Source organism: Vigna angularis, chromosome 4 (assembly GCF_016808095.1).
Source record: "Vigna angularis cultivar LongXiaoDou No.4 chromosome 4, ASM1680809v1, whole genome shotgun sequence".
Classification (NCBI taxonomy): Eukaryota; Viridiplantae; Streptophyta; class Magnoliopsida; order Fabales; family Fabaceae; genus Vigna; species Vigna angularis.
The window spans coordinates 28,699,408-28,724,156 of NC_068973.1; the positions used below are offsets into that span (position 1 = coordinate 28,699,408).

The following is a 24,749-nucleotide window of genomic DNA, read 5'->3' on the forward strand; positions in this document are numbered from 1 at the left end:
CACAATAAAACTAACACATCAAACTCACTAATAAATAATAAAACACTAGGAATCCACAATAGATAAACAAGGATTGGAGAAAACTACTAGGAATTAAGAGTCTAGTAAGAAGCATTTATAAATGAATTCCAAAGTTAAAAATCTAACTTAATAGAAAAACACTTAGACCCAACATTAAACGAAAATAGAATCTAAAGATGTTATAACTAGAATAATAGGATAAGCAAAAACATAAGTGTTAGGGTCAAAATTCCTAATCATCTAGAAACATAGGAAAAGCCTTAGGAAAATACTTAGGCATAAACAAAACAAGAAACAACCAAAGTCGAAGCATCCAGACGTAACACCAAACGACTTCCAAGTCATAGCGTCTATAAGAGATATGCTAAACGCGTAAGCAGTAATACTATACCAAACGAAAAACAGTTAAAATCTCAAATGGATAAGGATGTTGAAGTGTCGAGACAATGTTTTTAGTAAAATCCTCAAGTGTCTAACCTAACATTCCAAAAACATGTAGAAGACAAAATTTGCTAAACGCTTTAGTTGAAGAAAGAAGAATCTCAAAAGCATTTACAAAAGATTAGACGATAATGTTTTCTTAGTATGCCACAGCTTGATAAAAATGTCAAACGACTGAAAGGCATGACTAGAAAGTCTTAAACGATGAAATGTAAAACGTCGTGCCAAACGTGTCAATTAGAAATAGCTACATAACCTAACCAAGCTAGATGAGCTCTCACTGTGAAATGATGAGTCTAGCACACACACATCAAAAGAACAAAACTTGTTCCAAAACACATAATAAAAGACATTCACACTAAACACAATCTTGAAGAAACAAGTATCTATCAAACAAATAATAACTAATAAAAAGCCTCTTACAGGCTAAACAATACCACATACCAAACATACTCTTAGTCAATAATGAAAATCTCATCTTTAGCAATTCCACTAGAAAACATAAACAATCAAATCCTGAGTAAACGATAAAAAACATAAAAAACCTTGATTGTTTTGAACAAGCATTGAATGACATTAAATGATCAACGTTTAAAACAACAAGATAAATAGGAAAAATGACATATCTATTGTATAAACATTTGCTCTACCTTGTACAGGATAACTACTACAAGCATTCATCTGCTCTATCTTATGAGAGTCAAGAATAAACGTTAGAAAGAAGGAGATATAAGTGAAATGTTTTGTTCATAATGAATAGTCAAATTTGCTTTTGATAAAGTTCTAAGAAGCAAGTCTGCTTTGACAAAAAGAAATCAACCTATGACTGATACCTACAATAATAGCCATGAAAGATCGGATCTCAAGACAAGCTTCGTCCAACGATCATATTATCATCAAATCTTAAGATAAGCATCGTCTAAACAACTATATCATTAAAGGTGTATAAATAGATGATCAAGAGAAGAAGGAAGAGGATATTGATGGGAAGAAAAATAGCATAAAGACAAATCATCATTAGAGTTGAGCAAGAAAATCTCTTTGATCTATTAAAGTAAAATCCTTCTACACAAGAGTAGAGCGAAAGAGAAGAGCTCAAGAAAGAGAAACTCTCTCAGGCTTCATTGTAATACACATTTATTTTTTATTTTTTTAGAGAAAAGAGAGTAATAGAGTGAAATAGCAACAAATACTCTTAAGCTTCATTGTAATATTAACTTACTACATGTAAGAAGAGAGAAAAAAGAGAAACACTATTATATTTAACATATATTCTCTCTATGAGAGTAATCATCTAACGACTTGTAAGCAATTAGTTGATTGCAATTATGAAGAGAATTAAAACAATTGTTGTTTAACTCAGGCGAGTTAAAGATTACTTGACAACGTATCAGGTTGATACCAGAATTGTCTAGTGGAAACAAGGAGTGGGTGAAACTCACCTAGTCTAGGATAATAAGAGTTATTCGCTGACTAGGGATACCAAAAATGGTGAAAAATACCACATAACCAGGAGTGGGTGAAACTCAATCGAGGTCACGGTCACAGGTGGTTACTAGATTGACAAGGACAACCAGGAGTGGGTTAAACTTAACTAGGCAGCGTAAAAACATACTAGGATTGTCTAGGGATACAATGAGTGGTGAAGAATATTGCATAACCATCAGTGAGTGAAACTCAGTCAATGTCATAATAACAAGTGGTTATTGGGTTGACAAGGACAACCAGGAGTGAGTTAAACTCAACTAGGCAAAGTATTACGGGATACTAGGATTGTCTAGAGATACCAGGAGTGGTGAATAATACTGCACAACCAAGAGTAGGTTAAACTCAGTCAAGGTCACAATAACAGGTGATTACTGAAGGAGACACTAAGAGTGTCTAGGGATATTAGGAGTGATGAAAAATATTGCGCAACCAAGAGTGGTGAAACTCAACTAGTCAAGGTAGTAATGGTTACTTGGTATGACTAGGGGATATCACGTGTGGTTAGAATACTCAAATGCACTTAATTGAATATTTAATGAAACCCTCTAAGTTAATTTAGAAGAGAATTGGACGCAGCTCTAACAAGTAAACCATTATAAAAATGTTTGCTTGTTATAGCTTATCTCCTAAATGATTAGTGATTGTAGAAAAAAATCTCCCGAAACACAAGTCTTTAACAAATGACATCATCACCAAAGACTCACCTCTTATCAATTTCTCGAGGAATGAGTTTAAGTTGGTTCTGAAAACGAACATAACAAAATAAAATTTATAGAAGGATCACAACCAACTTACAAATACAACTCATACCACAATCAAATTTATAGCCGTAAAAAGAGTTACAAAGATACTATTCAACCCCTTTCTAGTGTTTTCTCGCAACTTCATAGTATATATAGTTAAGGTTTTAGGCAGATATCTAAGCAACAATGGATCATTGGAAAGCAACCAAAAGAGTTATGAGGTATTTCAAGAAAACAAAGGTTTATAACCTCACATATAAAAGGTCAAATTAATAAGATATCATTGAGTATTCTAACTCAGTTTTGCAGGAGGTCAATATAGTTTAAGATCCACTTTAGGTTACATTTTCATGTTAGCTAGTGGTACGATTTCTTGGCCTAGTGCCAAGCAAATCCTTACGGCTTCATTCACTATGATTGCATAATTTGTAGCATGCTATGAGCCATCAAATCAAGGAATATGGTTGAGTTTTTTGTCACAGGGTTGCTCATTGTGGAATAAATTGAAAGACAACTTAAGTTATAATGTGATAACAAATTAAATGTATTGTATTCTAACAATAATAGGAGTTAGAGGAAGTCAAAGCATATTGACATCAAGTTCCTAATTGCTAAAGAAAAGGTATAAAGTGGACAAACTTCATGTGCCATATTCTCTTACTAAGGCTATTACACCCAAGATCTTTCATGAGCATATTGCTCATATGAGTGTTTTACATCTTGAGAAATCTTTGGTTTAGTGAAAATTAGTCACTTTTATATGTTTACGTTCTATGTTTGATTTTATGTATGCATAAATTGTCTTTTGGACATATTTAGTTTAATAAATATGATTTATTATTAAGAAATTACACTATGTATATTAAGGTTATTATAGTGATCTCATTGAGATAAAGTAATGATTATTTAAAAATAGACGTGTAAAAGTCACTTTCATGTAATTTTCATGGTACACATTTCATGATGAATCTATATTATTTGATTTTGTCAGCATTGAGATTTGGTTGCGATTGATATAATGAAAACTATTTTGATTCTACATGTGAATATAATTAATGGATAAGATTTTTGAACATGATCAAAACATATAATAATAATTTTAAGTTTATAAAGTCTAACACATTTATTTATTTATTTATATATATATAATTATTAAATGTGTTATAATCAATATTAAAATGATTTAATTAATTAAGTTATGGCTAAAAAACATATATGTCATAAAAAAATTATTTTATAAAAACTATAAACAATATTTTAATTTGTTATGAAATTAAATTAAAATATTAAAACTTAAAAAAAAATAATGGAGAAAAATTATATAAATGAGTCATAATCCATATTTACAATTATTTATATTTTTTTTCATCCCTCAAAAGATAAAATAAAACAAAAATATAAATTATTTTACAATTAAATGATCAAATACCTTTTAATGCATACTATTTCCAATAAATAACCAATACAAATATGGTCTCACCTACATTTATACTGATGGAATTATTTATCGCTTCATAATCTTCCTCTTAGCAAATCCCATCTGATTCTTTACCATTGGTTAAATATGCGCGAGATATCGCCGAAAGGAGACCCAATAGCACAAGAGAGATGCTACTACTCAAAACAAAAATAAAACAAAATTAAAATCGAAAAACGAGAAAATACAAGAGAAGATAAAAAAAGTTGGTGACAAGGGAGGAGAGAGAGGAAAAGATAAGAGCGAGGATACACGCAGCATAAACCCTAGCTCGAAAATATCGCGATAAATCGAAAAAATTATTGAAATCCGCGACCTCCGTTTATCTCTCCGCCGGGATTAACCAATCTCTCATACTCCGTAAGCTCCAAATTTCTCGCTATTCATTATTTCTTCTCATCTTCATAATTTTTATTTGTTTTAAATGAAATTGATTTTCTGTATCTATGAAATTTGATCCATTTTCGCAAAATAGATTCACATCACTGTGTGATTGGATGGAAGATTTATTCAATTACTTTGAAAGATTGGAATATCTTCACGTGTTTGCAAAATGAGTAAAATGAAAGACGATTTGAATTTGATGCTTGAGATCACTTAATGCTTTTACAAGCAACTGAAGAGTTAAATTATGTGATGGATTACTCTGTGTCTTGAAAAAATTCACTGACCCACTTTACTTTTTATTCGTGTGCATTTCTTCAATCATTGAATTATCACTTTGTGCTTGAATGATCGTGGTTTATGTCAGTGTGCTGCGTTTCTGATGAGATGCTTACCCTATTTTCTGGTTTGATCTTATCGTGTAGGTTGTCATATACTTATTCTCTAGGATCTACGTTACTGCACCATAAAGTAAGTTGAAGCTTTTGTTTTGCTATGCCTGTCTTTAAAAACAACACCGAAGCTGATTGTATCATTAATGGACCTAGCATGTAGTAACACCACACTTGAACTGTTTTTGGTAATCACAGGAAAATGCACTGCACAGTCGGTGAAATGGCTGCATAGGGAGCAACGTGCTTCATATTCATAGTCCTCATAATTAATTTTTCATTTTTCCTCTTTTGTTAGATTTATAGGGATTTTTGATGGGTTAGATATATAGTAAAATGATAAAGAGCTTGTAACGAGGGAGAGGTGGAATTCAGGAGGGAGAAGAACAAGAGATGTAAAATGTTTAATGAGTCTCGAAGAATTATTTTTGGTACAAACATAAAATGAATTCAAGCTACAATGGCCATAATAAGCATAACAGCAAACACAATCACAGTGGCTGCAATTGTGACCACAATTATAACTGCAACCATAATTTGAAACCGTGGAACCCGGTGTTGAGTAATTATTTATATCCCAATGAATTCAATAGCTTTTACTTTAAAATTCTTACCATATGAGTACCATTTTCTTAAGGGGGTTTAGATAACAATTTTTATTTTTCCTTTTGCTAAACTTTCATTTATAATCTGAATATTTTGTTAACTTACTCTTGGTTACTCTGATGTAGATGTAATAAATTAACAGAATCATAGACAGCTTATCATATAATGTGCTGATTTTCTTTTTTTATTTGAACTCGGCAGTGGTTCGAGAAAAAGATGTTTGTTGGGAATATGCAGAGAAATTAGATGGAAACAAGGTAAGATGTAAATTTTGCCAAAGAGTTTTGAATGGTGGCATAAGTAGGTTGAAACATCATTTATCTCGATTCCCAAGTAAAGGGGTAAATCCTTGTAGCAAGGTCAGAGATGATGTTACAGATAGAGTAAGGGGTATAATAGCATCAAAGGAAGAGGTCAAAGAAACCTCTTGCGTGAAGAAACAAAAACTAGCAGAAGTCAAGTCACCCAGTAATCTTTCGGCAACTAAAGCTCTTGTATCTTTGGATGCAGCATCCCCTGTTATGAAGATTTTCCCCACTGGCAATCCTATGACCCCTTCCTCTACAAACAACCAAGAGAATGCAGAGAGAAGTATTGCTCTATTCTTTTTTGAGAATAAGTTGGACTTCAGTGTTGCAAGGTCATCATCGTATCAGTTGATGATTGATGCCATTGCAAAGTGTGGTCCTGGATTTGCTGGTCCATCAGCAGAAATCCTGAAAACCACATGGTTGGAAAGGATAAAATCAGAAGTGGGCTTACAGTCAAAAGATGTTGAGAAAGAGTGGGCAACTACAGGTTGTACCATCATTGCAGACACATGGACCGATTATAAATCAAAGGCCATAATTAATTTCTTAGTCTCTTCACCATCCAGGACCTTTTTCCATAAATCTGTGGATGCCTCTCCATATTTCAAGAACACGAAGTGGCTGGCTGATCTTTTTGATTCTGTAATTCAGGAATTTGGCGTAGAAAATGTTGTTCAAATTATTATGGACAGCAGTGTTAACTATACTGGTATTGCAAATCATATTCTGCAGAGCTATGGAACTATATTTGTATCTCCTTGTGCCTCTCAATGTTTAAACCTAATCTTGGAGGAATTTTCCAAGGTTGATTGGGTTTCTAGATGTATTTTACAAGCACAAACGATATCAAAGTTAATATACAATAATGCCTCATTGCTTGATCTTATGAAGAAGTACAGTGGAGGCCAGGAACTTATCAGGACTGGGATCACAAAGTCTGTATCCACCTTTATGTCTTTACATTCTATGTTGAGGTTGAGAACAAGATTGAAGAATATGTTCCACAGCCATGAATATGCCTCAAACACTTCCTATGCAAATAAACCACAGAGTATTTCTTGTGTTGCAATTGCTGAAGATGGTGATTTCTGGAGGACAGTGGAAGAGTGTGTGGCCATCTCTGAGCCTTTTTTAAAAGTATTGAGGGAAGTATCAGAAGGTAAACCAACTGTAGGTTCCATATATGAGCTAATGACAAGGGCCAAAGAATCGATCAGGACATACTACATAATGGATGAGAACAAATGTAAGACCTTCTTAGATATAGTTGATAAAAAGTGGCGAGACCAACTCCATTCACCTCTACATGCTGCTGCTGCCTTTTTGAACCCCAGTATTCAATACAATCCTGAAATAAAATTTATTTCTTCCATAAAAGAAGACTTCTTTAATGTTCTGGAGAAATTGCTTCCTGTACCAGATATGAGGCGTGACATCACCAATCAAATCTATACTTTTACGAAGGCACATGGCATGTTTGGCTGTAGCCTAGCAAAGGAGGCAAGGCATACAGTTGCACCCTGTAAGTTTTAAATAGTTCCCCTTGATACATTTTCAGAGTCAATTTTGTGATGACGTTCATTTTGAGCTGCTTTGTTCAGTCCAACAACTTTTGTGAATATTAGTGACCAACTCCAACATTAGTTTTTAGCTGAAGAAAACATGCACATCGAGTAATTGAGCCTAATTCCAGGATTAATGATGTTCCAGTGTGCACAAAGTTGGGTTTTATTTTTTGGGTGAGGGGACTTGTGGAAGGGTAGTTGGTTAAATCGTAAATGAATGGAATGCATTTGAAAAGTTAGGTCATGCAAAATTAACTGTAGGACTTTTTTCAGTTCATTTCTGATTAATGAGATCTTTTTTTGTTTCATCTACTGTACAACTTTTAGCATCTGATTTCTCCTTCAGTTGCATTATGAGAAACTTGGACAGTCCTAGCCTCCAGGAACAACATCTCGTTTCATTTGGTTTAATTCTTATCTACATGTCCTTTTTTCTCTTGGGAGGGATGATGACCACATCAAGCTGAAATGTGTCTGCACTATGCTTTGAGCTTTTGGTATTTGTAATTGTTCATTTCAGAACAACGCAACAAAATGTTTTTGACATGTCTATTGTTAGCGAATGCCAGTGCTTTGATTGTCAAGCATCATGATAATCGTATTAATGAAGCAGTGGCAAGGATGCTGATTATTTCAATCTGCTGTTAATCTTGTGCAATGGATTTTGAACAGCATGTTTCATGAAAACGTGATTTTGTTGTTTTCTATCTACTTTTTTCGACTAATTTTATTTGCAATTATGCTGATACTGTTATTCAGTACTTTAGTTATTCTGCAAACTCATTGCTTTTACGTTGTAGGGCTTTGGTGGGAGCAGTATGGTGATTCTGCTCCAGGATTGCAACGAGTTGCCATTAGAATATTAAGTCAAGTTTGTAGCACCTTCTCATTTCACAGGCAATGGAGTACTTTCAGACATATTCACTCTGAGAAGCGGAACAAGATTGATAGAGAAACATTGAATGACCTCGTTTATATAAACTACAACCTGAAGTTCGCTAGACAGATGAATGCTAAGTCTTCAGAAGTCGATCTGCTTCAATTTGATGATATTGACATGACTTCTGAGTGGGTGGAGGAGAATGAAACTGCAAGTCCAACACAGTGGCTGGATCGTTTTGGTCCAGCCTTGGATAGCAATGATTTGAATACGAGACAGTTTGGTTCTTCTATATTTGGTGCAAATGACCCCATATTTGGATTGTAATTTTTGTATCTCATTATGTACCATAGCGAGTGTTCTTTCTAGTTCTCAGTTTTCCTTGTAGGAATGTATCTGAAAGTGATGTAAAGACAGGACTCTATTATTTGTCTCCCTCAGCCAACACTTGGGAGCATAGGATTGTTGATTAATGAATTGCTGTAATTTTTCTGTATCGAAATATAGAAATTCAACAATCACATTTGATTTTGGAGTTACAACAATTGTAGCTGAATATGTATGAACTCTTACATGAATATGTTAATTCTTAGTGGAAAGTATACAGTACTATTTCATAAGAATACAAAATTTACAATGGCATTCCAACCCAAAATCCCACATTATAGCACATCTTTAGTTAAGGTTTTCAGAAACATAATTACTTTTTTCTAAATTTCTAATTTGGTCTTCTAAGTTCATTCAAATTTTCAAAAAGATGCTTAGTTATTAGTTTTTTCCAATTGAGTCCTTTAGTTTTTCAAAAACATTAAATTTGATTTTTTTTTTCTAATTTGATTGCTCAGTCCCTGCTTGACCATGAATAGTGATCTAAGAAGAATAAACATAATATCCCGGTGGATAAAGAAGAAAAATCATAGATTGTTAGTTGAATATTAAAGGACCAGCAAGTAGGCAAAATGACCAAGTTGGATGTCTTTAAAATACTAAAAGACTAAATTTGATGCTTTTAAAAAAGGTTTAATCTCACCAGAAGTCCCTATTTTTGTTCTAAAGCTTAAATATGTCTCTTTTCTTTTTGGCGTATCAATTGGATCCCTTTTATTGTTAATTTGATTCAATTAGAGGCTTGCCGTCAAATTCACCAAACGGCCGTTTAAAAAAATATTTAAGGAGAGAGGTGATATCAGATTGAGGGAAGGGCAAAGGTGGAAAGATTAAAAATTTTAAGGGTTGTCTGGCACCTTTAGATTGAGATATGCAACTGAAACACAAAAATTGGGGCTTCTTATGATTAGGGTTTGTTTGAAGGGGGAAAATCACATTCTTTGTTCGATTCGAAGAGATGGATAATGAATTGCAGAAGTCACATTCTTGTTCATCTTCGACATGCAATGGGTGGCGGAATGAGAAGTGTAATGTCATTTTTTGTGGTGGTGGAGTATCTACGATTGACGGTGTATCACCCCTTTGCCTATGTGGAGAGAAAATGGTGGTAAGAACCGTGTGAAATCATACCATGTACTTATTACTCTAACCATTTGTTTATATCATATGGTGCAAATATTGGTCCAGGTCCAGATTCAGTCCAACACCAAAATGTGACACATTAGTCAACAATATGAGTGAGGCTTTCAATAGTGTCTACATCATGTAAGAAGAAATTAGGGTCTACATCATGTAAAGATGGGCAAAAAACAGGTGTAAGATACAATCTTTCTCAGGATCAATTTGCCCAAAGATCCAAAACAGATTTACAAAGGAATCCCAAGCAACCAAAAACTGGATCCCTAGGTAACTTTCTTCTCTTATCCCTAGATAAGCTTTTCTAATTTTTTTTTTATAATTTTTTCACAGCTGGTCAGCAAATAAACTCTTTGAAGTCATACACATCTCCCAAAGTGGAGAAAAATTTGTTGTAAACATAGACGAGTCTTCATGCTCTTGTAGGATATGGCAGATCACAGGAATTCCATGTTGCCACTCCCTAGCCGCAATGAAGTTTCTCAATATTGATGGACATCAGTTCATTCCGGCTTGCTTTCTAAAGTCCACCTATGAAGAAACATATGCATCTATCATATACCCCATCAACGGAAACAACATGTGGGCCCATGGACCATATCCGGATGTCATACCTCATAGAAAAAAAGTTATGCCTAGAAGTCCTAAAAGGAAAAGAAGGCTGGAACAGTGGGAGATGAGAAAAGATGATTCTCGAGTGAGCAAGGGTGGTTTGCGCAAGATATGCGGGCTATGTAGGGAGGTTGGACACAACAGGAGTCGTTGCCCTAAAGCAACTCAAGAACCAATCATCCCATCATCACAATTATCTGAAGTTTGTCAACAACCTGAAGCTCAAACATAGACGTGTGTATGAATGAGAATGATGTAAAGTTTATGCATCTTATTATGTAATAGTTGACTTCTAAGGAACAATGTTGATGGTTTTTTTGTTATGTACTTAATGAATGATAGTGATGCCAAGTCTGTATGTTTTTGGATGTTTGTACTTTTTTTAGTACATTGAAGATACTACTGTCATTGAAAAAAGACTAATGTGCTGATTGTTATCAGTTTGATTGTTCTCTGCTCATTCTGGAATTCTTCATTCCACAGGTTGAATCCTGTTCTTCTAGAGGTGCTACAGTAACCGTTCGGCAGACGATACCATTCGGTCCTCTTCTTCATTCTGTCACAGTACCGTTCGGTCATCTTCATCATTCTGCCACAATACCGTTCGGTCAATACCCAAATACCGTTCGACCTTTCTTTATTTCCTCTTCTATTACGTGTTTTGTTGATCGTCCTTATCACACTATCAATTTCTTAATCCAAATATAACTACAAAACAGGCTTTTAACATGCACTCTTTTCAATACATTAATTATTTGAACTCTTGTAATAGTTTACAATTATACCGCAAATTTATAAGCCACTCTAACATTGTTTTACTTCCAATTGTATCGCAAAATTATCAAGCCACAGACCAAGGAAACTGTGCCAAGTTCAAGTTGAAGACAATACACAAAATTGTCGCTCAAACAGTACACAACTTCATTCCTTCACATAGTCAAATACATAATCAGTACCATGCTAACAAAAGGAAAAACCCTGCTAATTTCATCCTAACAAACAACCAACACTTCTACATTATGGATTTAACATCCATATTGAAATAACAATAATATTAAGTATACAAATACAAAAAACCAGCCCTATCAACACCTTCATCCATTTCTCCACAACCTTAACAGATTTGTGCAGATCGCTCATCATCTTCGTTCCACCTCCCATTTCTCCTGTCTTTGACATACACTCATGCTTTTCTTTCCACTTCACATTCGTATAGCTTTTCTCACTACCATCGTCACAACACCATTTGAAGAAATTACAACCACCTTAATGTCCATTCTGTAAAAAAAAAAACAATTTAAACGACTTTCTACTCAAACAAAACACTACTCATCAACGTTCTTTTACCTTGTACTTAGGGCAGTCCCAAAATTGCTTCCCTCTATTCTTAGCAGTTCGAGCTGTTCTTACCACCATTTTCTCTCCACACAGGCAAAGGGGTGATACACCGTCAATCATAGATACTCCACCACCACGAAAAACAACATTACACTTCTCATTCCGCCACCCATTGCATGTCGAAGATGAACAAGAATGCGACTTCTGCAATTCATTATCCATCTCTTCGAATCGAACAAAATTTGCGATTTTCCCCCTTCAAATGAACCCTAATCATAAGAACTCCTAATTTTTGCGTTTCAGTTGCATATCTCAATTTAAAGGTGATAGACAACCCTTAAAATTTTTAATCTTTCCACCTTTACCCTTCCCTCAATCTGATATCACCTCTCTCCTTAAAATTTTTTTAAAACAAACTCAATTTTAATGCCACCTGTCATTACTCATTCAACTGAGCATGCCACGTTACCAAATATTAAACGGTCGTTTGGTGAATTTGACGGCAGACCTCTAATTGAATCAAATTAACAATAAAAGGGACCCAATTGATACGTCAAAAAGAAAAGGGACCTATTTAAGCTTTAGGACAAAAATAAGAACTTCTGGTGAGATTAAACCTTTAAAAAACTAAAGAACTAAATTTGATAGTTTTAAAAAACTAAAAGACTAAATTGGAAAAGCCAATAAATATAAATCTTTTTAAAAATTGAAATAAAATTAGAAGACAAAATTAATAATTAGGCCTTATTTTTTCCTTTTAATAAAAATATATTTTTATTTTCTATAATTTTAGTAAAATGTAATTAAAATCTTAATTTTTTAAAATAATTTGATATATATATGAAAATGATCAAACATTAGACTTACATTATTAAGTTTGAGAATCAATGTCTTGATAAAAAAAATATAAAGAGAATATATATATATATATATATATATATATATATGTATATATATATATATTCACTACTTTTTTAATATAGTTATTATTTTTTAAAACCAGCCAATTCATCAACCTATATTAGTTAAACTAAGTTAATTTAGATTGAGCCCTAAACTGATAAGATCAAATGATTAAAATTAATTCAAGTCACATTTTCTTAGTTTCTCTTGATCTATTTTATTGATTTTTCCGACTCAAGCATCATAGTAAACCTATTTCCCCCTCTTTATTTAAACAAATAATCATATTGTTGCATTTCAAAGAATTGAAAATTTTAATTCAACTTTTTGTTTGATTTTTTTTTTTAATTTGAGTGACTTGATATCATAACAATTAAACAAAGTAAACAAAAGATAACATAAACAAAATATTAAACCGAAAGTAAAAAGTAAGTTTAATACATCATTTGGTCCCTAGGTTAGGGTGTTGTGTTCAAAGTCGTCTTACCTTTTAAAAAAGTTCACAATTGTCCCATATTTCGTTAAAAACGGTTCAAGTTGATCCTTTTAGCTTACGGCGTTAAAAACATAATGGTGCAATGATGTGGCAATTGTGACCTGTCCTATTTTTTATGACGCGACAACTGTGACCCAATTGACGTGGCCAGAAACCCTAATTTTCTTAAGGCCAGAAACCCTTGTGCCACCACCGTGAAACCCTAGCCGCCGCCACTGCCGTAGAACGAAACGCGCCACCACCAAACCCTTTGGCCACCATGACGCTGTCACTACCATCAACACAGACCTACAATTCGAAGTAGAGAAAAACAACAGAAAACCCATAAATCAAACCCAAATCGCCTAATTCCAACCAAACCCTAGCCACCATGAAACCCTAAACCACGTTGTCAATAATCAGGGCAAAATCTCCACCATGCGTCGCGCCTCACCACCATTAAGCAAGAAGCCCGCAGAAACAATGTGCCTCCATGCATCGTGCAAGAAGCCTCTTCATGCGTCCTCCATCTTCATCTTCTTTGCAAAGAGCAAAAGCCCAGAATGAGAGCTTCTTCTTCGTTCATCGTTGATCAAATGCATTGTGTCACCATGGGCTGCCGCGAGTCAAGGTGCAGAATCATGAAGGCTTTCTTGGCACAAGTCACGGTTTCTCTGCTTCGAATTGTAGGTCTGTGTTAATGGTGGTGACAACGGCATGGTGAACTAAGGTTTTAGTGGTGGTGCGTTTCATTGTGCAGCAGCGGTGGCGGTTAGGGTTTCACAATGGTGGCACAAGGGTTTCTAACTTTAGGAAAATTTAGTTTCTGGCCACGTCAATTAGGTCATAGATGTTGCATCATAAAAAATTGGAGAGCTCACTATTGTCACATCATTGCACCATTTGTTTTTAACGCCCTAAATCAAAAGAATTAACACCATTTTTAACAAAATATGAGACAATAGTGAACTTTTTTGAAAGATAGGATGACTTTGAACACAACTTACCAAACTAGGGACATATTAAACCAAAAAACTAAAATCCTTGGACTTTATCCCGGTGTTAGCGTGCATGGACATGTATTATCTAATGACTAACTGAACAAATTTAGCTATCAACAATTTTCCATTTTAGAACTCAATTCAGCTTTGATTAGTCAATTTCTTTTGCTGATAAATAGTCAAATTTTCAAATAATTATTGAGTAAACATTTTGTTTGATCAGTCAAAGAAAACAAAACTTACAAGGTGAAGTTAGAATCCGGTTCCGAAGTGGGACGGCACACGTTTGTTCGATGGACTACGATTTCAGAAGCAGGTCGGGCCTACAAGCTCCGATGTACCGTCCGCAGCCGCCACCGCCACCGATGTACCGTCCGACACCGTATGAGCAGAATCCCACACCTTCATGTAACCCTTTCTCTCTCCCTCTGATTAAGGGTTTAAGTTTTCGTTTGTTTTGTGTTCTTTCTTGAAACTTGCGGAAATGAAAGAAAAATTGATTCAGATGCGTTTTCACTGCGGTGAAGTTGATTTTTCGCATTGAATTGAATGTGCAGCAGGATTAGGATTTGGCGTTAGGGTTGCTATAAGGCCAGAATATAGGATCACACCGCCGGTAAGATTTGCTTTGCTATTACTTTTGTGAATTGATAGAATTTCTAAATTACTCTGCGTTTTAATGCTTGTAAGAATGATTTGTAATTTAAACGGATACGATTACTTTGTGAAGTCCATTTTGGATGTTGGTGAAAGCAAGGCGAATTTTTGCGTTAAATTCATTTTGAGGCTGTTCTTCCATGAGTCTGAAAATTCTAAAGCTTTGCATAATTGACTTGGTCTGTTTCGATGGTTGAATATGATCTTTTAATTGTTTTGACAATTTTGCAGCCTCATTTATCGCCTCATGCGGGAGATAATCCAAGGAGCAACTTCCAATTTGAATTTGAATTAGAGAGAAAAATTTTAGCTGAAGCGGATAAGGATAACCCAAATTGGAGCAAATTTGGATCAGAAAATATCCCGACCAAAGTTTCTGATTCTTCAACAGCAAAGGTTTGTTCTTGATTTAGAGCAAGAAGTTACAAGTTATGCTATTGTAATGGGTTTAATGAATTCTTTTCCTGTATTTATTATGCAGAGGTGATACATTACTATTTCTTAATTTGTAATTAATTTGGAGTACTCTTTTTCTGTGTGTGTATACATCATTTACTGTTTCCAAGTTCCAATTCTCAGTGTAAAATGAAACCATTTTTGTTTAGGTTCCTGCTGTGGATTCCATTATGAGCAAATTTATAGCTATGGGGCTCAGCCAAGAAGCTGTTCCAATTGCTGTTGAAAACTATGGTGATGATCCAACCAAAGTAAGTTATGATCACTGACAGTCATTGTTAACGTGATGTTTCAGTTAATAACATTAGTAAAAAGTGTGATTATGATTCTGAAAATAATGTCATACAGCTCTCTCTTTTGTAATGACCATGTTGACTACATTTGTTTGTAACCCAAATGGTTCTTCCCTCGATACTAGACTCTCTCCAGATTATTTTTTTGAACTTATTTCCAGTCATGGAGTTGATTGCTTTACCAAGAATGATAAAGTGATCAGTTTAATAGATAGTTAGCTAAACAATGTGTAAATCTTTGGATGTCTCGCTTGATTGATTGTCTTCTTACCACGTCTCTTTGTCTTGGTAAGGAGAGTAGCATTGGTATTCTATGAGTCTACTAGTTCCTTTTATTTACAAACCTCAATGGTCATTAAGGAGAGTTGCTTTGATATCCTTACATGTTATGCTTTAGGCCTAAATGGAAGAATTTTGACTTAAGTTTCTATTCAACTCATAGTTTTCTGAACTAGACCGAACTAACTAGTTTGACCAGTCTAGCAGAGGAACTGGTCCAGTGTCGGTTCAGTTATACAAAAAAACCCAGCTAATTTCAAAACTGGTAAAGAACTGTGCGGAACTGGTGTTGGAAATCAATTTGAACCGGTATTTCAAAATTTTAAACCTTTTTTATATTTTGAATTTAATCTGAAATATTGAGGTTAATAAAAACACATATTTGCACATAGTTATGCATTATTGCCTATTGTTATTAATTTTTTTTATCTTATAGAACATACGATTTAGCTTTTTATATTAATATGCAATTTTTTATATCATGAGTTTTATGATTTTATACTTTTTCATCACTTAAAATATTAAATAAATCTAAAAATATAAACTTTATTTCTACCAGTTTGATCGAGGTTCAACATAAATTGTGAACCAATTTCTTCTCTGGTTTAACTGTAGATCTTGTTTTTATAACATCGATTTTTAGTTGACCAGTTGTCTACTTCATGTTTGCATTCTGTTAAAAGCTTTTCCAGTTCATTTTGGAGGCTGCTTCCAAATCGAATATAACTATTGGCCTTTCTTAGCATTAGAGAATTTCAAGAGCTTCCCCAGCTTGGATCTTATTTCTTAGTGTTTTGCTTTGTCATTCTTAGGATGATGGCCAGGACTAAGCCTGCCTTGAAGGGGTATTGTATATAAATTGCATCACGTGGTTTTTTTATTGTTGGTACTTACCACATTGGATGCATGTTTCTGGTTTTCGAAGTAATCATTACATTGTATTTTCTGCTTAGGGTTTAGCATCTGATGACTTCATGTTTTTCTTATTTAGACTATTGCTAAAATCCTTTATTTGTGTTGCCAGCTGTCACAGTAGTACCCATAAGATCCGTAAGAGTCTAACTGATTAATTCGTTTTTCTGACTTAATGTATTTCTCATTTGAAGGTTCAAGAATTTGTGAAAGGCTACACACTTCTACGTGAAATGGGATTTTCATCAAATAGTGTTGCGGAAGCTCTGGTTATGAATGACAACCGTACCGACAGGGCACTAGCGCATTTCCTTAACGGTTCATCGTAGAGACTATTAATGACTGAGGAATATGTTAGTTTCTTTGGACGATGATAAATAATGGTCAGATATAGGTTGAAACATGGGCCATCTGTTGGTGTCCTTAGTTTTATATACACATATGTTGGTGATTTGTGGAATTGGTTTTGGTTTGAAAGGATTGGTAATTCTTAGAGATAACAAATAGATCTAATTTCCTCCCCGTATTATGTCTTGCTTTGTTTGGATGTCAAACGATTAATTACGTTATTCTATTGCGAATCTTCAGATTCTAATGATAAATAGTTAACTTATATGAAAAAACCATAATCATGAATCAAAATTCACTGTCCTATCTCATGTACAAAGTTCCCTTAACTGCGAATGAGATTATGAGCCACCATGTCATTCCTATAAATTCTTTCATCAAGTACATTTTTGGAAGTTCTTTAACTAATAGGACCCTCTTTCCAATGCCTACGAAAAGAAGGAACCCAATAATGATAGAAATCAATTTATAGGCAGCAAGCTCTTGTAGAAAAAAAAAAAAAACAAGGCGGGAAGCTGAAGTTTTATTTGCTGTAGATGTTGCATGCCTCAGTTATAACTGCAAGTAAACCTTCAACCACTCAACTTGCCAACTGTGCTCATAAGATGAAACTGTTTCTCGATGGACATCAAACAACTTTTCCAAAGACATCTCTACGAATAACTCCTCTTCCAATAGAAATTAAAAAAAAAAATCTTAGGAAGCAAACCTTGTAACATGACTCCCATGTATTAACGTTTGTGGTCTTCTCACAAGAATGAACTGGAATGAATTCAAACACCAGCACAGATTGCTCCTGAAAAACATAATCATGTATACTTCAAAATTTGACGACGTCAACCATTATTATGGTAAGTAGATTTTCTATATAAATTTCTTGTATACTTTAAACTAGAACATGAAATTTTAAACTAGCACACATGCACATGTAATACATGGATAGAGAGGGAGACCTGTCGACCAAGATGAACAACAAAACTTTGCCTCATCAACATGCTTCACGTCAAGTCCAATAAACCAGGATCCAGCGCTCACATCATCGTGGGCATATGTACGAAGAATAGATCTGTCAAGTCAATAGATTCAAGATTAATGCATAAATGGCAACTAACAGCATATGTGCAGATAGGAGTATATCTGACCTGTTTATTGATATAAATTTGGCCAAAGCTCGTGATATAACATACATCTCTCCTGATGCATGGCGAAAGTATCTGTTGAGATATTTGATCATTATTTCAAGAGGAGATAGATGACACGAAGAAAAATATTTATGATGGTTAGTGCACCTCAAGGCATTCGGTGTTTTGCACCATAACACTAAATAAATACATGAAATATTCAAATCACATGATAGGGATACAGAAATTTTACATTGACTTGACATTTTGGCATTTAATAATGTATAATCATGTCTGTAGAGTATTTTTTTTATTAGGAATTGTATGTGCAGAAAACATAATTTTATTCATATAAAAGTCAACATATTTATAGAACATGAGTAAAACAGAAAAACTATCAACTAATAAACTGCCTAAAAAATATTGTCCAGAAAAAAGATAACAAATGTATCCTAACAGTCAATATGGCTTTTAAAATAAATCATAAAAATCTAAAATACTGTGTTGCTAATTAGTTCCAACAGTTACATATTCAACAACATCGCATACTGGACTTCTCCCAAAACTATTGTTCTGAAAAAATGTATTGCAGTTTTACATACTGGATCAACAAACTCAGTTGCAGAATATCGTGAAAAAAAAAATGTTTCACCAAAGATACACTTTCAGCTATGAAAAACTGGTAAATACTGCATAATTCATGACTAATTTATACAAGTTTGACAAGCAGTAAAATTAATACAGTTGTTCAGTCATATGAAATAACAGGTTGCTTGGCTTACGATTTTTTGTCACCAAATTTCCACCATTCTGGTTCATACCATTTATGGTTCCTGTCATATTACAAGATACCAGCATGAGAATCATAACATATATTCTCTCTAGAGCACATAAAATAAAACATTTTAAGCAACTTAAGGGGCTCACAGCTCAGAGAAAACTTCGCCTGATTTCATGCATCCCAAGTAAACACGTGGTTTGTCCAAGTGAGCAGCCAGTGTAGCTCCCAAGGCATCTGTGCAAGGAAAAATAAAGTGGTAAGACACATGTACATATAAAAATGGGTAACAAGTTCTCTGGAATTTCATTAAATAGGGTGGAGGGACGAGCACACAATAAAATGTTAGCATACAATCATCAAAGGAACAATTAAATTTTTTTCTTCTTTGTTTTCTTTAACATATTTCCTCTATTCTTGCTGGTGCTTGAAATTGGTAATGGGTTGTAGCCTAATAATACAATCTTGGATAATAGATGTCTAATAAGATGAAACTTGAAGATTACTCCACAAGAACCTCAGTTGCTATCAAGAGAAATGCTTTATTCTTCCTATATTTCTCTAATAGGTTGAAGTTTCCATCGGAAGCATGCAACCATTTACGACGAGAATGTTTGAATTAGCTATTATATATTATTTAACATGAACTTTTAATATTTTAAAATTCATCAAGTACGAAGTTCTTGGTATCACAAGGCCTGAAATTCTTGACATATATAAAAGGAATATACATTTGTATTTGCAGGTTAAGAAAAATAGAAAGGATAGATCACTGTTACACTGGACAAGCAATAACCTTCTGCCGAAAGATTGATAATTTTTCGAAAACAGTTTTAAGATGAACGTATAAAGATGACAGAAAAGTACACTATAGTCTAATAGCCGTAGCTATCATATGATATAGCCATCATATCAAATTTTCTGAACATCCAGCTGCAAGAGGGCCTATGTAATTAAATCTGCAATTTAAAATAAGCATGAAAATCTCAAGTCTAAAGCAGTGATTCTATGATGTAACTTTTACCCAGAAGCTATTATTTTTCACTTCCAAGCAAAAAAAGTAATAAAGCTTTCAAAATGAAAAAAAATAAAACTCATTTCTTATAAGTTTTTAAACACATTTGTTTAATTAAAAATGTTGGAGATCTCATATGGATAAAAAACAAAGTTAATTTACAGTGTTTAAGTTAGGAGCAATCTTCACCTTACAAACTGATTTTGTAAAGATAAGTTAGACTTAAACTCACTTCCTAATAAAAACTTTTTCTTTTCTCTTAAAAAAAGTTAAACAATTGAGTCCTTAGTATAGACCAAGTCTATGGCTGATTATTAGCTACTGTCACTACTTAGATTAAACATGACCCTTAGTATGTTTATAGACCAAGCGTAAGCCTGATTGTTAGCTCGTGTCACTACTTAGAGTGAACATGACAACTCCTTACGAGGTTAGTGGCCACTCCAAGTCCATCTCTTGAACAGTCAACAAAAAATTCAATACTTAAATTATTTGCTGAAAGAAAAAGAGGTTTCTCAAAAACAAAGGTATAACTTTTCCATTTTTCCAACATTGCTTTTTGCAACAAATAGGAACGAGAAATTGGAAAACAGATCAAACCTACGTGACTAGAAAAATAAAATAGGGCATACCAAGATTGAACAACAATAGTCCACGAAGCCACAAGTCCAATTAAAGATGCAGACAAATCAAGCCATGAGGAATGTTGAGAGAAGAGACACAGACATGCCATGGAATGGTCACAGAGAGGAGGGAGATGGAGATGAGGATAATGGTTGTTTTGTAATTACAAAAAACGTCAGAGATAATTTTAAGCTATAAATGGAGCTTTAAGATATTTTAGTGGCTTTTTCCTTTTTCCGAAAACCCCATCGAAACACTTCTTGAGTTCATGAAAAAGCACCGTTTTAATGATAAAATTGCACTTTCACTTACAGGAAATACCCATCTATATGATGACTCCCACAAACTTGAGGTCATAAGATCATACTCCTATCCATAACAACGGAGCTCTCTAATGCACAGGAGGATTTAATAGAGGAATTCAATTAAGAGATAAAAGGGACATATATACTTTATTGTTGGACTACAGATATAACCAAACTATTATATATAAGTGCAAAACTCACCTCGCAATGGAAGGTTGAACTATGTCCAAATTTACTTTCTAAGAGAAATATTAAGTAAATTACATGATTAACAATAATCACCTCATTCAGTCAAAGGAAAACTAACCAATATTTACATAAACATCATCATTGACTTTAGCATAAAACTCAGCATCCCATTTGTCTGCAGCATAAGCAAAGAACAATTTAGCCTTCTTTGGCAATGCATCATTTGTTTCCACGTGATTATCCTGTCAGCATAAGTTTTGAAGGTGAGCTAACTACCTTATTCTCTTGAACCTTATTCACCACATGAAAAAAGTCACAACACGCTTTATAAGCACCAAGTTAAGCAACTGCAGATGTATTACTTTTTAATCCCACATCTGCTTACTTATCTAAAACTACAGTCTGAAAAAAAATTATTGTAGCATGCATATAATGATGTCAACGCAAGATTGATGCCAACTCAAATATAGTTTCATTTAGAAGAAGAAGAAAAAGAGATTTTAACCATTGGAAACAGAAGAATCAAATAACAAAATGTACAGTGAAATAACTAGGCTAAAAAGACAAGTTACTAAACAGGTTTTTCCTGACTGGCACCAGTTGTGTCGGTTGACCGGCACAACTGAGGACCAATTCTTTGCATCAGAATTCTGTGGTGAAATTTACACGGTTCTAACTTTTAGCAACCAGGTAGATTCAACTTTTGCATGTGGAGGATGTTATATGTAATCTAAAAATTATATTCAGGAGTCTGGAGGATCTATTTCCAAATTTAGAATAAGACAACTAACAATAAATGATAAACCTAGCCTGTTAATTTGCAGTTCTAAAAAAATATAAAGTTTCAAAGCACATGAAGAGATGAAATCCTGAAATTAATTGAACATACAAGAATTATGAAGTCATTAGTCAGCCTATTCTCACGATCAATGTCTATATCAAGATTGTCTCCACGATTTTCACTGCAAAAGTATATGTAAGATATAAGCCATGTTCCAATTTCTCCCACACACCCTAACCCAAACAAGTCTAAAAGAAGGAATGTGAACCTTCTACCAATAACAAATCGCACAATGATGCCCTTTCCATCTTCAATTTTCTTCAAAGATGAACCTACACAGATAGTGCTTTAAGATAATCACATCTAAATGATAATCTTAGTACAGGAAGCTGTAAATAAACTATCCAAGAAAGATACATTAGAAAACAACTTTTCATGATTTCTGAAAATAACTCCATTTAGAACCAATGACATATATCAATATATAAGATATACTAAAAATGTGAGTTTCCAATATAGAGTTTTCTTATGATTCATGATCAATAACAGATATTAAAAGAATTAAAATACATCAATAAGAGGGTACTGAGTCTTCTTTTGAGTGTGGAAATGAAGAGAGGAGTAAAGGGAAACGATTTCTTAGCAAACAGATACTATGTTGAAAGTCATTATCAACATGCAGCAACAGTGAACTAAAGCCACAATTTTATGTTTGACATAGTTTCAGAATCTTAAGATTCACTATTTGAATCTTATGACTCAATGCATTTTGACGTCTACCCATTCATATTCCAAGATGAATCTTAAATGAATTTATATCTCAAGACATATGATTGAATCTATGAAACTTGTACAACTTATTCAATTGAACAATTCATTTGATTTTAACTTTTCACCAATTCTCGTGAAAAAGAAAATTGAAGAGACATGTGAGCTCAAATATTAAAATGAAAAGGAATTTGGAAGAACACTAGTGAGCATATCCTATTTGATTATTTCACCTTTGTTTGTTACTCACCCATTCAATGAATATACACTATCTAGTTGTTTAATTGTTTCATTTCCATTCTCCTAAAATAAAGTCTTCACAAACTTGTATATAACTGATAATTTTGTTTTATATGGCTTCTTATGTTATTTTTATCTATTTCTAATTTTAATAGTTTATGTTGAAAACTATAAATCATCCATATGATATATTCTAAGTATTGTTTTCTTTATAATTGAATCTTAGGATTCAATACAAAATTACAATTCAGGATTCAAGATAGATAGCTCAGCAATACATGACTTGAATCAAAATTACGATAACCATAGAGTTCAGGCTTCACATAAATTCTTTACATAACATTTCATATTAACTGCTCTTCTATTCATTTTGAATCGAAAACAGGCAAATATATACTCAAGACATGTGGCTCTGAGGAAGCGAAGGCAAAGAATATAAATACCACTTCCCATCCACGCCTTGCGGATTGCATCTCTATTCTTTTGGCGGCCAAACTTTGTCAGTATACCTATCACAACCAACGGCCTTCTCCTAGAGTAAGTTCCATTAGTCTCTATCAAGGGTTTCGAAACAAAACCCTCTTGTCTAGCCGCAGAAAGTTCCGTCTCAAGGGCATCAAGCTTTTTATGTTGTTCCCTACAACCATATAATTCAATGGTACCAGTCACAAAAGAAATGAGCAAACATTCAAAGTCCAAAGGACATCATGAATAAAATCCAATAGCAATCTACAAAAAATGATGGTAATTTTTTAAGCAACACGTTCAAGTAAAATTTAACTCGCCTGCAGGCTATGATCTTCAATGTATCATCCACAGATATAGCAGATTGTCCCTAGAATAAAAACCTCGCGGTTAATTTAGCCAGAACAAGTAGAAGCAGTGTCCATCTCCTAATGCATCTAATATTATAATACAGTATCACACAGTTGATCTACGACACATACTGAATCCTATTTCCTTAATAATAACTACTAATACACACGCCATCAACCAGTTCTCGAATTCAGAGAATCGACAGTGTCAGATCAAATTGAAACGCATTAATTGAATCAGCAATCGCGAAAATTAAAATCCGGTGCAATAAGTCGCGATTCGTCCATGCGGAAATCGCGATAACGACGTAATTGAAATTGCAGCGAAAGAATTTAGAGGATTACAGATCAGTGAAAATAAAGTATGTGAGGTGTGAGTAGCAGTAACTAACCGACCTGACCAGTGATCCTGTCGAGCTCTTTGATGAGGTAAACGCGATTCTCTGCATCCTGCCAAAGCCTGAAGAGGAAAATTGAGCAAAATGAAATTAAGCGCAACGGCAACGGAAGGAAGAGGAAGAGAAAGAGAAGAACCTTCCAGCGACGTAGATAGAAGCGAAAGTGGCGAACATGGAGATGAGGAGTGCTGGAATGCGGGATCGATTGTTACCCATACTTGAGAGTCTGTGACTCGATCCCCTGCTCTGCATTTTTAATTCAATTCAGTGCAAACCTATGCACGACAATGATGTTATATATGTAGACACAGAGAGAATTTGATTATAATTCAGAACTCCATAGATGCAAAGAAAAGGAGGAGAAGTCACTTTGGTAGTGTGATATGTGTTGTGGGTTCTTGTTGCTGGTCAATTAAGTCACCACCCATTCACTCCTTTCTTTCCTTTGTTATTCTTGCCGCGGATTTATTTGAGTGAATAAAATGTTAATCAAATAAATATTTTATTCAACCACTATAACTAATTATAAATAATTTACCATAAATGTTTTTTTAAATAATATTTTCTCATTAAAGCTAATAGTTTTATTTATAACCTTTTTGATGACGT

The 24,749-nt window shown here is 33.9% G+C and overlaps 3 protein-coding genes across 5 annotated transcripts; 2 read left to right on the forward strand and 1 right to left on the reverse strand.

Annotated features, from left to right (window-relative positions):
• Positions 1 to 4,433: 4,433 nt before the first annotated feature.
• On the forward strand, positions 4,434 to 8,826 carry LOC108332104 (uncharacterized; the record flags this gene model as incomplete). Its single annotated transcript, XM_052876362.1, has 3 exons — positions 4,434 to 4,530; positions 5,754 to 7,385; positions 8,229 to 8,826. Coding segments are annotated over 3 exons (2,136 nt in total), but the record flags the coding sequence as incomplete, so codon positions are not given.
• Positions 8,827 to 14,215: 5,389 nt separating this feature from the next.
• LOC108331736 (uncharacterized) lies at positions 14,216 to 17,280 on the forward strand. Its single transcript, XM_017566636.2, has 5 exons — positions 14,216 to 14,569; positions 14,719 to 14,777; positions 15,050 to 15,214; positions 15,424 to 15,525; positions 16,953 to 17,280. The coding sequence occupies exons 1-5, from the start codon at positions 14,455 to 14,457 to the stop codon at positions 17,085 to 17,087; spliced, it is 576 nt and encodes a 191-aa protein (XP_017422125.1). The 5' UTR covers positions 14,216 to 14,454; the 3' UTR covers positions 17,088 to 17,280.
• Positions 17,281 to 17,368: 88 nt separating this feature from the next.
• Positions 17,369 to 24,596, reverse strand: LOC108331735 (hydroxyproline O-galactosyltransferase HPGT1). 3 transcript variants are annotated; one of them, XR_001832432.2, is made up of 13 exons: positions 24,277 to 24,579; positions 24,139 to 24,202; positions 23,713 to 23,762; positions 23,371 to 23,564; positions 22,188 to 22,251; positions 22,028 to 22,100; positions 21,257 to 21,380; positions 19,155 to 19,242; positions 19,010 to 19,060; positions 18,249 to 18,320; positions 18,060 to 18,172; positions 17,816 to 17,902; positions 17,369 to 17,534 (listed from the first exon to the last, which is right to left on the reverse strand). XR_001832432.2 is itself a non-coding variant. In XM_017566635.2 (12 exons), the coding sequence occupies exons 1-12, from the start codon at positions 24,390 to 24,392 to the stop codon at positions 17,880 to 17,882; spliced, it is 1,032 nt and encodes a 343-aa protein (XP_017422124.1). In that variant the 5' UTR covers positions 24,393 to 24,596; the 3' UTR covers positions 17,369 to 17,879. The 3 variants fall into 3 exon arrangements, 1 of the variants encoding a protein (XP_017422124.1); XR_001832431.2 differs by having other exon boundaries at positions 17,369 to 17,664; XM_017566635.2 differs by having other exon boundaries at positions 17,369 to 17,902; positions 24,277 to 24,596.
• Between the last annotated feature and the right edge of the window lie 153 nt (positions 24,597 to 24,749).

Bases quoted from the DNA above. Each gene is read 5' to 3' on its own strand.
- LOC108331736 (XM_017566636.2), top strand. From the start codon at position 14,455: ATGGACTACGATTTCAGAAGCAGGTCGGGCCTACAAGCTCCGATGTAC. The intron at 14,570-14,718 runs GTAACCCTTTCT...TTGAATGTGCAG, and splicing joins GCAGAATCCCACACCTTCAT to CAGGATTAGGATTTGGCGTT. The intron at 14,778-15,049 runs GTAAGATTTGCT...ACAATTTTGCAG, and splicing joins AATATAGGATCACACCGCCG to CCTCATTTATCGCCTCATGC.
- LOC108331735 (XM_017566635.2), bottom strand. From the start codon at position 24,392: ATGCAGAGCAGGGGATCGAGTCACAGACTCTCAAGTATGGGTAACAAT. The intron at 24,203-24,276 runs GTTCTTCTCTTT...TTTCCTCTTCAG, and splicing joins TCTATCTACGTCGCTGGAAG to GCTTTGGCAGGATGCAGAGA. The intron at 21,381-22,027 runs GTATGTTCAATT...TTATGCTGACAG, and splicing joins CTAATGACTTCATAATTCTT to GATAATCACGTGGAAACAAA.